This window comes from Crinia signifera, chromosome 6 (genome assembly GCF_055691185.1).
Source record: "Crinia signifera chromosome 6, ASM5569118v1, whole genome shotgun sequence".
Taxonomy (NCBI): domain Eukaryota; kingdom Metazoa; phylum Chordata; class Amphibia; order Anura; family Myobatrachidae; genus Crinia; species Crinia signifera.
Window position 1 is genome coordinate 214,610,948 of NC_139222.1, and position 15,313 is coordinate 214,626,260.

A 15,313-nucleotide genomic window follows, 5' to 3' on the forward strand; every position below is an offset into this window, starting at 1 on the left:
TTTAGGTACCGAAAGCTGGGCGGGGGGTTTGGGAAGGAAGCTACTAAGCCAATGCCTAATCTGTATATACTTATAGAAGTCCTGTTTCGGGACTTGGTATTGTGATTGTAGATGGGAAAAGGGAACTACTGTTCCATCGGCAAGAATGTCATTCAGAGATAATAATCCTAGGGCCACCCAAGAGTCTACATTGAGGTCTGGGATTAGATTTGCGATGGTTTTCAATGCTAACTGAGGGGATGGCAATGAGATGTTGGTACTAGAGGCAACCAACCTATGCCATATGAGAAGTGTAGTATGAACAGCTTTACATGTACTGCTTTTAGATGAGGCAGTCTAAACAATTCAGGGAGGTCAAGAGGATACACAGCGGCTCTTTCAACTGCCACCCAGGGTTTGACGCAATTCCTCATGTGCCAATCCCTCGCTTGATTCAATATACACGCAGATTGATATTTTTCTAAGTTCGGGTATGCAAGGTCACCGTCTATTTTAGAAAAGGATAGGGTGGTTTTCGCTATTTTGGGTTTAGCGCCTCTCCAAATATAAGAGGACAGCAATTTATTGAATTTGTTACATATCGCAGATGGAAAGGGTCGAGGAATGGTCCGAAACAAATACATTAATTTGGGTAGGAGTACCATTTTTGCTGCAGCTATTCGACCAACCCAAGACACCTCCTGCAACAACCATTCTTTACTAAGGGTGTTAAAAGTGCGTAACAGAGGGTCGTAATTTAGGTTCATAATGTCACAGTCCCTAGCTAAATTAATCCCAAGGTATTTAATCGATTTATCTTTCTTGCATAGTATATTTTTGTAGTGTGGAAGGAGACTGGAGTACCTGGAAGAATCACACACAAGCATGGGGAGACTATACATACTCCACACAATTAGGAGTTTTGCCTTCCCCCTCAGACACATTTCTTATTTATTTTTCAGCAGCGCCCCTCTATCTGATGGCCCAGATCTGATGCTGCTCCTGCTTCACAGAGCTGACGGTCTGTGGGTATAGCATGAGGCTGGAGGAGTGGGGAATATGCCTGTCCAGCCTTATGCCATCCTGCAATACACAAACCCCCTCCCACTTTTACTCCCATACTCAAACTACCCATTTAAAGCCCCTCTAGTGCACAGTGGCCTTTATTCAGATCTGATCGCAGTACAAATTTGTTTGGCAAATGGGAAAAACCATGTGCACTGCAGGTGGGGCAGATGTAACATGTGCAGAGAGAGTTAAATTTGTGTGAGCTATTTTGTTTCTGTGCAGGGTAAATACTGGCTGCATTATTTTACACTGCAATTTAGATTTCAGTTTCAACACATCCCACCCAAATTTAACTCTCTCTACACATGTTACATCTGCCTCACCTGCAGTGCACATGGTTTTGCCCATTTTCCAAACAAATTTGTACTGCGATCAGATCTGAATAAAGGCCTGTGTCCCTTCAACAGATATCCCCACCATGGACTTGCACTTACACATGCCAATCAGAATCTATTTCTTATTTATTTAGCACCTCCTAGAAGATAATAGATAGTATCTGATTGGTTGCCCATAGCAACATCGGATATGATATAGAACTCCCATTTTAGTAAATTTCCCCTAATGTGAGCGAGGCTCCAACTTCCCTGCACGCCGTAGATACAGCCACAAAATGCTGCCACTTAAATAATAATAATAATAATAATTGCGCTTAGGTTCTAGTTGTTCCCATTTATTACATAGGTCATTTATACAGCATGAATAACTACATGAATGAATGTTCTGCTAGTAATCAGTAGCCCACTCAGTGACACCAAAGGGCTGGATTTCAACCAAGAAAGGGTGGAGAAATAAAGAAAAAGAAAGTAGGCGAGGAATAGAACTGTCTTAGCTGGAGAAAGCCTGAAGGGACAACAGCAAAAACACAGAAGGTGTAAGAACAAGCTGCGGTCACAAAGGTGCCAACAGGTATTACCTTAACAAGATAGATTTCTGCTCCAGTGAATATAACCTTTTCCATACTGTTAGCTTTATTCTGTGGCTCTTCTGTACACGAGTTACAGTAAGCAGTTATTACCACGCCAGAAAACAAAATCTGTTACATACATTCTTTCCATTAGAAGTCATGTTCTACGAACAGCTCATCTTTAGTTTTAAATATGACTTTTGGGGAGAAGTATTAGAGATGATTTTAGATTAAGATGAAATGTAGATTTTACTTTGTTCTTGAAATGGTGTGAACAGGAACATACAGGTTGAAGTCTTGAAGAACTCTTTGTTGAGATCTGAATTTTACAACACTTCAGTTCACTAGCAGAAAGTAAAAGCTGTTTGTGTCTGACAATCTGTCACATTAGTGGGGGTACCAGGGGCAAGTCCAGGATTTCACAAGGGGCTTCCAATATGCACAGATGCTTCGAGATCCATGGATATCATAGCGCACACTATTCAGTTACATCTTTATGAGTCTGCGCCGATATTCGTAATGAGATTTGTCTTATGCAAATTATAAAACATACAAGGTTTATTCATTTAAAAAAAGCATTGTTGTTTTACATTTTGGGGGAAGAGGCAGCTTAGTAAATAATCAGGGTCTGATGAAAGGTTTCAGGTGCACTAGGTTAATACACATGTACAGTAGCTCCCCTTGTAATGCTGCTAAACACACGTCTATGGGCCCTACGGGACTCGCCATTCATACTGCCCATGTGTATGTTACCAAGTTTTATACCAGGGTTGCCAACCTGACCTCTACTTCAGGCAGAAAATGCTCTGTTCCTGGACTCCCCTGGTAATGTATGATTGCCAGCACCTGTGGGGAGCTAGGTAATTGATAAGAAAGGTGTGTCACCTCAGGTGATGGCAATCATACATTACCGGGGAAGTCCAGGAACAGAGCATTTTCGGTACTTGTGTAGTTTCATGGCGCCGTGCTACTTCCGGGTTGTACGCTCGCCACAACTATCTAAAATAAACTAACTTAACTCCATGCCAACATGGATAGTTCATAGCCCCACTATCCATGTTGGCATGGAGATGATTTTAGATAGCGTGGTGAGCGTAGCGAGCCACCGAGCCTGCAGCGTGGGCGAGCGAAGCGAGCCCCACAAGGGGACTCAGACGCACGGCGCCATGAAACTACACAAGTACCGCATTTTCTCCCTCTAATGCTTGTTGCGTGTGAAGGAGGATTTGGCTAGGCTGCCCAGCTGGCTCTGAAGCACAATGTACATAAAGTAATCATTCTATCAGAAAGTAACCTTGGCAAAGACATCTGGCAGTCACCTTAAGACAGTACATCAGGACAGGTGATCGCTAACAAGCATGGAATAAATTAGGGCTTCATTTTATTACTCGGCTGTCACCTACAAGGTGCTCCCTGCAGTCCTGGCGCCCTAGGCTGCAGCCAAATCAGCCTATTATAATATAAGGCACTGTAAATAAACCTCTGCTACCTCTCACATAACTGCTAATCACACATGAAAGGGATTGTGTTTTGATCTCTATTATGGGCTGAGCATAATGTTAGTGCGCTCCAGTGTGTTTAAGCATGAAGTTCTAAAGGGAACTTAAACAATTTGTCAGTTACAGTGAATCTGTCACCAGCTTGTTGGATTTCATGTTATGGGTTTATTACAAACTGCTCTGTGCAAAAAGTAGGGAGTGGTGCAAATACATTTTTCTAATGTGCATGCAGGATAAATATTGGCTGTTTTTGCATGTTTCCCACAAATACTTCATAGCTTTATGTTATGTATGGGCAGGGCCGGCGCCACCACTAGGCAGTGTTAGGCATTTGCCTAGGGCGCCGGCCACTGGGGGGGCGGTGGTTGGGAGCAGGGCAGGAGGGAGAGCTGGAGGTTTGGCTTAGCGGGCAGGAGGGATGGCTCGCTGCGCTGTGTGCAGTTCAGTCCCGGTGCATGTTAACTGACATCTTCCTCCACCCGCACCGCGTACAGCCGCTCAGCCGGGCAGCGTCTGAGGGTGAGCCAAGTGCTCAGCGCTGCCCGGCTGAGCGGCTGTACACGGTGCGGGTGGAGGAAAATGTCAGTCACACTGTGCCGGGACTGAACTGTGAGGCCTCCCTCCTGTCTGCTAAGCCAGACCTCCAGCTCTCCCTCCCGCCCGCTGAGCTAGACCGGGCGCCAAAGGGTGAGTAACATACACTGGAACAGCACGGCGGCCGTATCCCTCTCCCCCCCCCCCCCCCAGATCAGCGCATCACAGCCGAATCACGCATCACCCCCCTCCCCCCCCAGGAGCAGCACGGCGGCCGTATTCCTCCCCACCCGTGGAGCGGGTGAGCGCCGGGGCGCCCCCCCCCCCCCCCCGCCTGGGGCGCTCTGGCGCCTCGCACCGACACTGTGTATGGGACACAAATCCGCCCAATCTAATAGGGGGTATACACAGTTTGCATACACTTTTCTATTAGACGCCGATTCGATCGCGATACTTACCGTTGCGGCATCAAAATCGAATAGAAAAATAGACTGTGCAGGCAAGACTACATAGTACAGATCTGTACTATATAGTCTAAATCAAAATGTGTACACAGTGCTATGTGTGTCGATCTCAATTCAGAATTAAGTCGCACCGTGTGTACACCCCTTTATACTCACCGCACCTGTCCCACCTGGACTGCAGCATGTTTTTATTTTGCCACATATGGGGTGTACTCAGTGGGGCAGATGAGGGTTTTTTTATGGCGAGGATGACTTGTTTTCGGTGAGAATCGCCAAAAACAAGCCATCCTCATCGTTTAACCCCCTCGCCGGTCGCTTGCCCTATTCTATGTTCCGGGACAATCCTCATTATCAGAGCACAGCGAGGATTCCCCCAAATGGCGAGGTTCGCCGCTAATGTAGTGCGCCTGCTGTATCTAGCCGCGAGCCTCCCGTTTTGACAGCTGCACTCGCCGCCGGGGGTCAGTTGAATACTGAGGGCGGGCTAAGACGGTGAGCAATAGGCACTGCTCGCCATCATAGCTCACCTAATCGGCATTGAATATACCCCATTGCGTTTCATAAGGCATTTAGGTCTTACCTCACCTCTTGTGGGCATTCTTATACCCCTATCACATTGCAAAAATAACCCAGGTCGGTCCCAGGTCAGTTTGGGTCTCTGTGTGATGAGAAAGGGCCTTTTTGAATTTCCCAGGTCCAGAAACCTGGCTTTCTTACCCGGGTTAACAGAAGGGTTCATCCCTGGTCAGACCTGTGGTTCTATACAGTGTGAATGGGTAACCATTGTCCATTACCCAGGTCCCATTCATTTTTTGGAGGAGGCAGTACTTGTAGACAGTGTCAGCTCCAAGCGCTGCCTTCTCCCCCTTCTCTGATGATGATCTGCCCCGCCTCCATCTGACGTCAATGACCCGGCTTATTGCTGGGTCACTGTGGGGTGCTACTCCTGGAACTTTCACTAAGGTGAAACTATTTCAGGATCCCTCATTTCCAATACAGGTGAACACAGAGCTGCCTCCCAACATCCCCTATTTATTCATGCAAATAGCACTGTTGATCTGAATGTTGAGCCAGAATTATTAGCTCACCCTGGGCCTGATTCAGAATGGGGCAAATTGTCAAATATGCACTGTGCATGCATCCCGATGCTTACCGCTGGTGGATGCAAACCGTAGATCCATGCAATTCTGACAGGCATTCCTGAGTGGTGACTGGGCGGTGGCTTTTGTCAGCAGGGGGAGGAGGGTCAGGCATGGCCGGCTCTACCATTAGGCAGCTTTAGGCAGCTGCCTAGGGCGCCAGGATCTGGGAGGGGCGCCACCAAGTCTGACTATCAAAAAAATCAAGGATGTCTATGAGGATCTTTGTTGTCCTTAATGCAGTATCTGCTGTGGAACTTCCAAGAATTCACCTCCACAAAGGGTGGCCTACAGGGGACTGGCCCACTTGTTGCTGGGTGGATCACCCTTTTTTTGGGTGCCTCCCTGTCATTCTGGAATGTTAGGCAAGTATGCCTTAATGGGTTGGAATTGGTGGCAGTATTGGGGGGGGGGGGGCGCGAAGTAGGCTGAATTTTTGCCTGGGGTGCTGAGAAGCCTTACACCGGCCCTGGGGTCAGGAGCTTGCTGGTAGCAGGGACGGTGTCAGTTCCACTGGTAGCCATATGCCATCTGACATTCTAAGCAACTATAGGGTTGCTCTAATGTTTCAAGTGGATGGAAATCGGAGTTCAATTTAATTTTTACATGCTGATGTAGGGATACTGTAGCTGCTTTTTCTCTAAGGCTTTTTCATAAGTGGATTTTACCCATTCAGTCTGCCTGGCATTTCTTTTATATTTTAAACCCAACATTGTAGTTAGGGCACAGACATCATCAATGGCACATAAAATTGCACATATGAGGTCTCTGCTTGTCCTGGGGTAATAAACACACTGGGCAGTATTCAATGCTCTGGATTTACCTTTTTTTTTTTTTACAAATTGGGCTGTTTTCATGGTCTGCGACCATGAATGCCAGCCAGTTCTCTGTTTCATGCTCACTGCAATTCGCTGGTGTATTTCAATGGGGTTTTCACTGTGATTCGCCGAGAGTGTATTCAATGCTAGGATGAGAACTGCTTTCACTATGATATTCGCCATGATTCACCGTTTTGCATTCGACATCTTTTTAAGGTGAACTGGAAAGTGTTTTTTTTTTGGGGTGTCAAAAAATCAGTAATTTTATTATGTGAAGGGGCATGCTATTTGGAATATATATTTAATAAAAAAAAAAATTTCACATGACGTCAACAGGGGGGCGGGGAGCCGCTCATTTGATATTCTCTGCACTGGGTCCCGCTCATTACATATGCACGAGCTGGACCAGCGCAGCGCTACCTCCACCTCCTAGTCTGCCCTGTCTCCCAGGGTGGCAGCTTTTGCTGCCTGTGTCCCTGGCAGCCCTCCTTCTCCCCCACACAGCGTCCAGCGCAGGCAGGGAGGCTTCCATCTCCCTGCCTTCCGCCGTCCCCCCGGCTCACTGCGACATTCACTGGGGGGGGGGGGTAAAATTTACTGACCCCCTGACGCGTTGAATAGGGGAAGAGGAAGGGCTGGCTGCGAATCCTCCAGCCCCCTGGAAACCGGTGAATGTGCAGCAAATCAGGATTCGGTGCACATAGTGAATAAAAACATTGAATACTGGCCACTGTCTGAGCATAGCACTCCATGCACTGGGAGAAAAGGGGGTAACATCATTGGTTCCCAAACTCGTGCATACTAACTTAACAACATACTATGTGTTAGTAAGGAGAATGTCCAGTAGATGTTATTTACTTAGGTATTATTGGGTGGTAATCATCGATGGTTAATGGATGATGTAGAATAGTTTTGCCACCAATGGGGGAGGACCATCGATGGCACATGAATATGTTTTTTATTTTATAAACACTGTAAAGCCCCGCCCCCAGGTTCTGTCAGTCAAAGAAAGTTGATGACCATCAATAGGTAAAACCATCGATGGTCATCCATTACATAGTATGCTACCATTGATTACTGTTTGTGATATTGCCATCAATGGTGATCAGAACGATGGCCATCCCTAATTAAAGAAGCTGTTGAAATCCCTCCCAACTGTCCGACTGTGGGTGGGTGAGACCCATTTTCCTGGGACTGTCCTGCTGTACCACCTGTAGTCCTCATTGTCCCAAGTTGGGTGGGGGCAGTTTGGGTGATCACATAGGTGTTCATTGGGCAAGTAGCAGATAGATGCCATGCACATACATCTACATAATGCAGGTACCATCTCTGGGGGCAGAAGTACTGGAGATTGAAAAAAAAAGGGCCTGGGATTGGCTTCCCTAATTGCCACAGGCCTCCCTGTTTGTGCATTATTTCTAAATCTGCACATATTTCATCTTCCCCAATTGCTGTGCAACTTAGTTTTGCCAAGGTGCTTCTTTTATTTTTATTTTTTTTACTTTGGCTCCTCACTCTGTATTAGGCTCACAATTCCTACTACGGTCCATTCCTATAAAACCTCTAACATATCTTCTCCTTATGTTCCTTACAGGGGACTTTATTGGAAAGTTTGAGTTGCAGTTGTATGCATTGCGTGACTAGAGGCATAACAGATAATCTTGTAGAATGTACTGCATGCTTTGAGTGATGCAAGAACACAGATGTCTCTGTTTAAAGAGCTTTCTGTTCCTGTTCTGCGCTGACTTCATCAACTGCTTGTTGTCTCTGAAATGTACTCCACCAAGGTTAAGAGGAGGTGAATTAGTATGTTTGTTAGAGTCATAGTTGCTAGGTTGGCACAGTGTGGCATAGGAGGGCAGTGTTGGGACATGAGAGTGCAGCTGTCTCATTGGGGCCAAGACCGTACTATAAAATATTGAGATGACCCTCTTTGTAAAGCAGCGGTAGGCTGTGAGGTTGCCATGCAGCCTTATCAGTGACCCAGTCATATTCAGAGGTGGGAGCTGGGCACTGGCAACTGCTACTGCAAAATTATGCTGATTCTACAGACAATCGGCTGTCTGTTGAGATGCCTAGCGGCTACAGTTCTAATCTGCACAAAGGTGCACCATCAAGATGACATTGGCTGCACCATCAAATTTATGAGCAACTCTATGGTTGCTCAGATTGTCCGACGGTGTTTGGCGTGCTAGTGTCAGTGGAATTGCAGACACTCAATATGCTCATAGACTTCAGTTGTCACCACTAAGGAATGCCTCTTGGAATTGCATGTATTTTCATGCAGTTCCGATCTGCGTCTAATGGCATTAACCATTAGGACACAATCTGGAAGCAGATGCCGCAGAAGAACATGTGGGTCCCAAGACTTTTGTGCATCCATTTCTGAATCAGGCCCTACAGTATGTTCTTTACCAGGAAAAAGACTGTCCTGGTACCAGCAGTTCCAACAGATTCTGGTCTTCAAAAACAAATGCTTGGACTTATTTCAACCAGACCTTTCTAGAACAGAAAACTGCTACACATAAGGCCACGCCCCAAACGCTTCTCCAGTCTGTCCATGCCACTTCCTAGTCGTTATATTATAGTTAATATAGAGTTACACTATGCCCCTGTGTTTTACAATTGAGGTTATTAAAGTCCTGACTGTCCCATAATGTTGATAGTTTATGGTCTGATCTCCCTTTCCTAAAATATATAATCTAGATAAACTGGAGTTGTAAAAATGAACAAGCATTTTGGGGCTGATTCAGTCTTGTTCGTTCAGGTCCAAATTCATCCACTTTCCTGATGTTCAGGGCCTACACATGTGCGAGCCCCAGAAGCAAACGGCTCCAGCGAGTTTCACACTTGCCGAGCCGTTCATTTGAGGAAGGGAGGGAAGGGGGCAGGCGGAGCGGTAGGAGGGGCGTCCCCATAGAAATGCTGGACATTTTCCTACACATGCAGTCGTGGTGATGCCTGCTTGGGCATGCTGCTGACATCATATGGTGTCAGCGCCCGCCTCCTATTCGGCAATCTGTGGTTGGAATAAAAGTCAGTTTAGAGAATGATTTCTCTCCCGTCCGGCTACATGCGAGGGGATGTTTTAGGGAACACATCTCCTTGCATGTTAGAGTGAATTTGCGCATTGATGGGGAAGGGGGGGGGGGGGTGTAAGGCCGCAGGTGGGGCCTACCTGTTTGAACATATGCAGCCTAGTGAACAGGTCTGAACTACTCCCCGCTGTGCCCAAAAATCTCATCACAAAGCAGTATCACTCAGACTGTAGACTAGTAGCCCAGCAGTTTTTATAAAGTCTAAACTTCTCTCAACAGCCTCCTGGAAGCCGACATGGAGAGGCCTCTTCTTTGTCTGTTGCTGATTTTCTCATTGGGCTTTGCCGTGAAGCAGAAACAGAAACGTGAGCCAGAGGAATGGGATTACCGGACAGAAGGTACGATTCACATTGATATTAGCTATAACCGTTTTGGAAATGATTGCAGGGAAACACTGACATGTCTATGGAGATGCAAAATGTGAACTATGCGGCCATGCTACTAGAGGTGGGAATCCGGTCAGCATACCAGCATTCGGGATGCCGGCAGTTGGAATACTGTTGCCTGATTCTGGTGAAAAGACTGGCAACAGAACTCCGGTTATGGTATCAGAGCCAGAATCCCAACTATCAGCATCTCAAGCTTAAGTATGCCAAGCAAGACCAGATTATCAATGGGACAGATGTAGCTGCAGCTCCATGTCCCCCATTGAAAATAGGCCCAAGGGATCACCTGTAGGTCAGCCAAGTTTCTGTCACCAACATATTGTAAGTCACTTGCCTCCTGAAGTAGCTTGTTCATACATCCCCACTCCGAACTGACTGGCTGAAATCCCAACCACCCAAGGGAACACCTCCCAATGGGACTGCCTTGAAGTCACTGCCAGTCACATTGAAGCCAGAGCAGTCTCACAGACAGCATCTGGCTTCACTTAGGCAGAGATAGTGGCAGATGTTACCGGGGGGGGGGGGGGGGGGGGGGGCTGCAGCCCATAGGTAAAAACCGCCACTGGTTCTAATATAATTTACTGTAGGCTTACCATTGTTTTTCCCACAAAGATGGATCCAGACACTTCATTCAGCTCCTAATCCCAGACTGATCATGTTATTTATTATACCAAAAATGAAATAATGAAGAAAAAAAAAATGTTAGCATCATCAACCATGTACAATTAACAAGTAATTATCAATAAGCTATGCGCTTATAGAGGTGACTCTGATCAGTATTTAATATGGATGTTTTTATCTTAATGGACTGTAAATACTCTGCCACATCAAAGCAATGTCTTTCTTTGATTCCATAGCAGAGAAAGTTAACATGCGGGGTTGTGCTAATCTAACCAATGTGTTGGACAACTGGAAATTTGCCATTATGACCCAGTTCAGGAACCTGCTCTTGTATGACCATCATACCGTACTACCTGACTATGGAAGGTGAGCAACTCCCAGCTATGAGCAACAGGACATTTATACACAGTACAGTATTTTGCATTTCATACACCCTAATAGACCCTCAGGCATGTTCAAAGTGAGTGAGGAGAACATTTTCCAGACAAATCACACTGTGACCACCTATGGGCCACCAGTAAAATCTGCCACTGTTGATTGGGCTGGTTGCAGTCCGTGCACTGGCTACACTGTGACTGGCAAATTGTTATTTCCCTTTTTTTTATGATTAAAATTAGATATATAATAGCTATTTAAACCTGATTATATCTATATATATATATATATATATATATATATATATATATATATTTTTCTTTAAATGTAAACAGAATAGTAGAAAAAATAATAGAAAACGTAAAAAAACAGACGGGTGGTGATTTATCAGACTGAGGGGGAAGTGGTGTGGAGAATAGAGAGGTGTGTTGGTGGATCCGGATAGAGGAAGGTGGTGGGAAAGGAGTAAGGTGATTAGGGGTAGTTTTTAGAGCAGGGTCAAGGCAGCAAAAAGTGGGGGTGGGGCCATACAAATCAGGGCATGGTGCTAGTATCTGTCTGTCATTTAATTTTCTGTTTGTATGTGCTGTTTTTGACACTGCAGCGTTGATGCGCTAGCATGAAGGGCTAATGTTGAGCTGCCCAATCACTGCTAGATACAGTGATCAAGACAGATGAAAAGGTGGGTGGCCAGGATCACTATTGCTGGTCGTTTGTGGTGCTAGCGACCCAATCACTGTGGAGGGGCCAAGTGGTTCTTATCTGCCATAAAATTTTATGTTTCTATGTAACTCTCTCCCTTTCACTCTTTGGGCCAGATGTATCAAGTTTCAAAAAGTGATTAAATGGAGAGTGATAAATAGCCAGCCAATCAGCTCTTAACTGCCATGTCACAGGCTGGGTATGAAAAATGACAGATAGAAGCTGATTGGCTGGCTGTTTATCACTGTCCATTTTATCACTTTTGAAGCTTGATACATCTGGCCCTTTGTCTGAAATGATGATATAGTTGCCATCTCTACCAGGCAAATTAGGACAAGTAGATGTCACATTTGCTATTATGTATCAAATACATGCTAAATTGATTTCTTTGCAAATTGATTTATTACCCTTATATAAACCCTCCTTAAAATTTCCCAATTCCAATCAAAAATAGTGTACAGATGTACTTTTCAATCAACACTTAATTTCTACCTTGCTACTCCCTTGTCTGGGAAGCCTATAAGGTAGTAGTAAAGGTACTTATCATCACTTTCACCTCTAATCGCAATGAAATCTGCAAGCATAAATTCATGGATATCACACATCAGTCATCTTGAATGTTTTCATAAAAGGCAACCCACCGACTGTAGCCTATTGAGAAAACTTAACCTTTGAGAAAACTAATGATGTGAATGCTCGCACCCAAACTTACCCATGATTAAGGACACCACAATATAACCCCTCTGTGATTGATGATATTTTTGAAAACTTTCTACAAGACACTCTATAATCTGCATTCCCGGGACCCACCAGAATCCACTGTGGTATAGGACAGTGGTTCCCAACCCTGGTCCTCAAGTACCCCCAACAGTGCACGTTTTCCAGGTCACACGGCAGGTGCACTCATTATTCAGGCACATTTGAAAAGATCCACAGGTGGAGCTAATTATAGTACTTGTGATTCTGTGTGGAGACCTGGAAAACATGCACTGTTGGGGGTACTTGAGGACCAGGGCTGGGAACCACTGGTATAGGATAATCTTTCCACCTCCTCCTGCATTTGCATTGCACAGCATATACAATCCAAGCTGAATTAGTCCCTTGGTGTTCATGTCCCAAAATCACAACAATCCAAAGCATGAATTTAATAAAATAACTTTACCCATGCGTTCCTTACATAAATCAGGTTGTAGAGGCCTAGTAGCCCTAGACAACTTTAGTTTATGCTTGCCTACCCTCCAGGAATGGCCGGGAGGCTTCCAAAAATTGGGTTCACCTCCCGGCCCTCCAGGAAGGTGGGCAAGTCTCCCGCTTGCTGCACAGAGCACCCGCACCCCTCTTCCACGCTGATTCAATTACTGGAATTTGAGGGTCCGTGGAGAGGGCCCACTCCCCGATGTGTTGCCTCTCTGGGCTTCTCCTGGAGAGGTGACAATAAAAGTAGGTAAGCATGATATACATATACATTTTTAGCAGGTTACATCCTGCTACATAGATGATGTGCTGTCTCACGTGTTGCTATCTCGTGGACTAGATCTTGGCTGCATGCAGTCATCCCCAGTGTTCCCAAACCAGAGAACACTGGCCCGCACAGATCGCTCAGCAAACATCGCTGGTGCAATGCAGCAATGTGATCTGTGCTTAAGCACCCTGCTCAGCATAGCCCCCAGAGCAGGCATTGGCCCGCTTGCGTTCCCAGGGAAACACCCAGCAATTTCATGGGATGCCCATAAAACACTGGGCATTCCCCTGCTCCAGGCTGGTGTCCGCCCCCCCCCCTCCCTCCACTACCCTTGCGAACGCCTTGACAATTCTGATACTTGCCAAAGGCATTCGCACAGGGGATATGCACATACACAAATACGCACATCTGCAGACCCCCCACCATCAGAACGGGGCCAAATTTGACCCCTTCTGATTGGTACTGAATCTCTCCCTTACGTTCTTAGCAGCTTGAGTAGCCATAACAACAGGTTAACTCACTGCTTGCCATACAGGAACCCTTCAGATGCAGGGCCAGATGTATCAAGCCTCAAAAAGTGGAGAGTGAGAGTGGACAGCTCCTACCTGTCATTTTTTCAAACCCAGCCTGTAACATGGCTGTTAGGAGTTGATTGGCTGGTTGTTTATCATGTTCCTATTTATCACTTTTTGAAGCTTCATACATCTGGCCCACAATGTGATATCACAATGCAGTGTAATCTGATGTTTGTTCAAAAAAGTTAATACATGGACCGTGAGACTATTTGTAAACCCTCTGATAATACTATATTGTTACCCATTGCTTTAGGGCAAACATTGTTGTGACATCTGAAATTTGGAACACTGTAAACCAATAGTTGCAATAAAGTGTAACAAATGTACAATAACTTTGACTCCCTTTTTCACCATTAGAATCAAGTCCCTTTCAGAAGCTCTTGACGACTTGTACAAAGAGTTCAATGCTTTGAAGGAGCGTCTGGGGGAGCTCACTACCAAATTTGATGGCGTGGAAACTTTCGTGGACCAGATGAGTGCTGGAAGACAGATACCACCTGCTAAACCAACCACGGCAGTGCAAACTCCATACATTGTTCCATCTCTTCAATTAGGCCCTGGGGTCCTAACAAACTATGGCAGTCAGACTAGAAGAGTCAAAAAAACGAAAACTCCTGTTAACCGCTCATAGAAAATAAACAGATTAAATCCGTATTTAATAATGTAGCTCTCATAGGATATATGTCATTATGCATAGCAGTCATTTATTAGCTTGCTAGACTAACAAAGACAAATATTTGCTATGTGCTACAGAAGATTTGCTTTATTTTCCTAAAGTTTGGAAACATATGTCATTGTGACTGAATGTATCCAGCAACCTCATAAAACAGATATGTCCTGCTTTATAACCATTTCTGATTTGGCCTCACTATACCAATAAAGTTGCGAATGCTCAGTTGCAATAGACTATATTTGTCCGATTCTCCATTCTGACAATAAAGCATGGCGAGCACAGCGGTAGACTTAGACGTTATCCATGTCGACCATGTTGACATTCAGGACAAAAAATAAGTGAAAAACCCATGTCAACCTTTAGACTGTTGACCTAGCCATTGGCGATCTAATGCTTGTGTCGACCTTCCAACCATGTCAATATTAGGCATGTTGACCTATTGCATGTGTTGTCCAAAGCTATTTCAACCTTCGGTGGTCGACCTAATATTGGTCGACCCAATGACCCATACCCTGTTGGACAATCTCGATTTGGCTATTATGATCCAAAAATTATTGGAATAAGCGATTTTTAACATGTATTTTTCTGATCACCGGAGAAGTTGCATTCATCTGAGTTAGCCAATTTTGCGAATCAGTGGATGCAGCCATTTTGAACCACTGAGAGAAGAAGTCTCCATCACTTTACTAGGAAGCGGTAACAGGCCATTTTTGGAATCAGGACTGGTCCAAGAGACCGGGGGACCTGATTTCAGAAATATGGAGGACCCTACACTTTTTATCCCCCCCATATTTTTGGAACCAGGACCGGCTCAATGAGTACAGGGATGATTTGGCTCAGGAGGGGGGATCCCACACCGTATTCTATTTGTCACTTTAACAATTTTTTTTTATTTTTTTTTTACAGAACCATGCACAGATCTGATTTGTGCATGGTTCTGTCAAATTCACCAGTTTATTGTGTTTGTGAATTTTGGTAACATTTGCCAAAAATTGGACCCTATTGCATGTGTGAAT

The 15,313-nt window shown here is 45.2% G+C and overlaps 1 protein-coding gene across 2 annotated transcripts; it reads left to right on the forward strand.

The window, feature by feature from the left end:
* Positions 1–1,807: 1,807 nt before the first annotated feature.
* Positions 1,808–14,530, forward strand: LOC146008943 (uncharacterized). 2 transcript variants are annotated; one of them, XM_083148782.1, is made up of 4 exons: positions 1,808–1,953; positions 9,723–9,841; positions 10,747–10,876; positions 13,982–14,530. In XM_083148782.1, the coding sequence occupies exons 2-4, from the start codon at positions 9,739–9,741 to the stop codon at positions 14,253–14,255; spliced, it is 507 nt and encodes a 168-aa protein (XP_083004908.1). In that variant the 5' UTR covers positions 1,808–1,953; positions 9,723–9,738; the 3' UTR covers positions 14,256–14,530. The 2 variants fall into 2 exon arrangements, with proteins under 2 accessions (XP_083004908.1, XP_083004909.1); XM_083148783.1 differs by having other exon boundaries at positions 1,851–1,943.
* Positions 14,531–15,313: the final 783 nt, after the last annotated feature.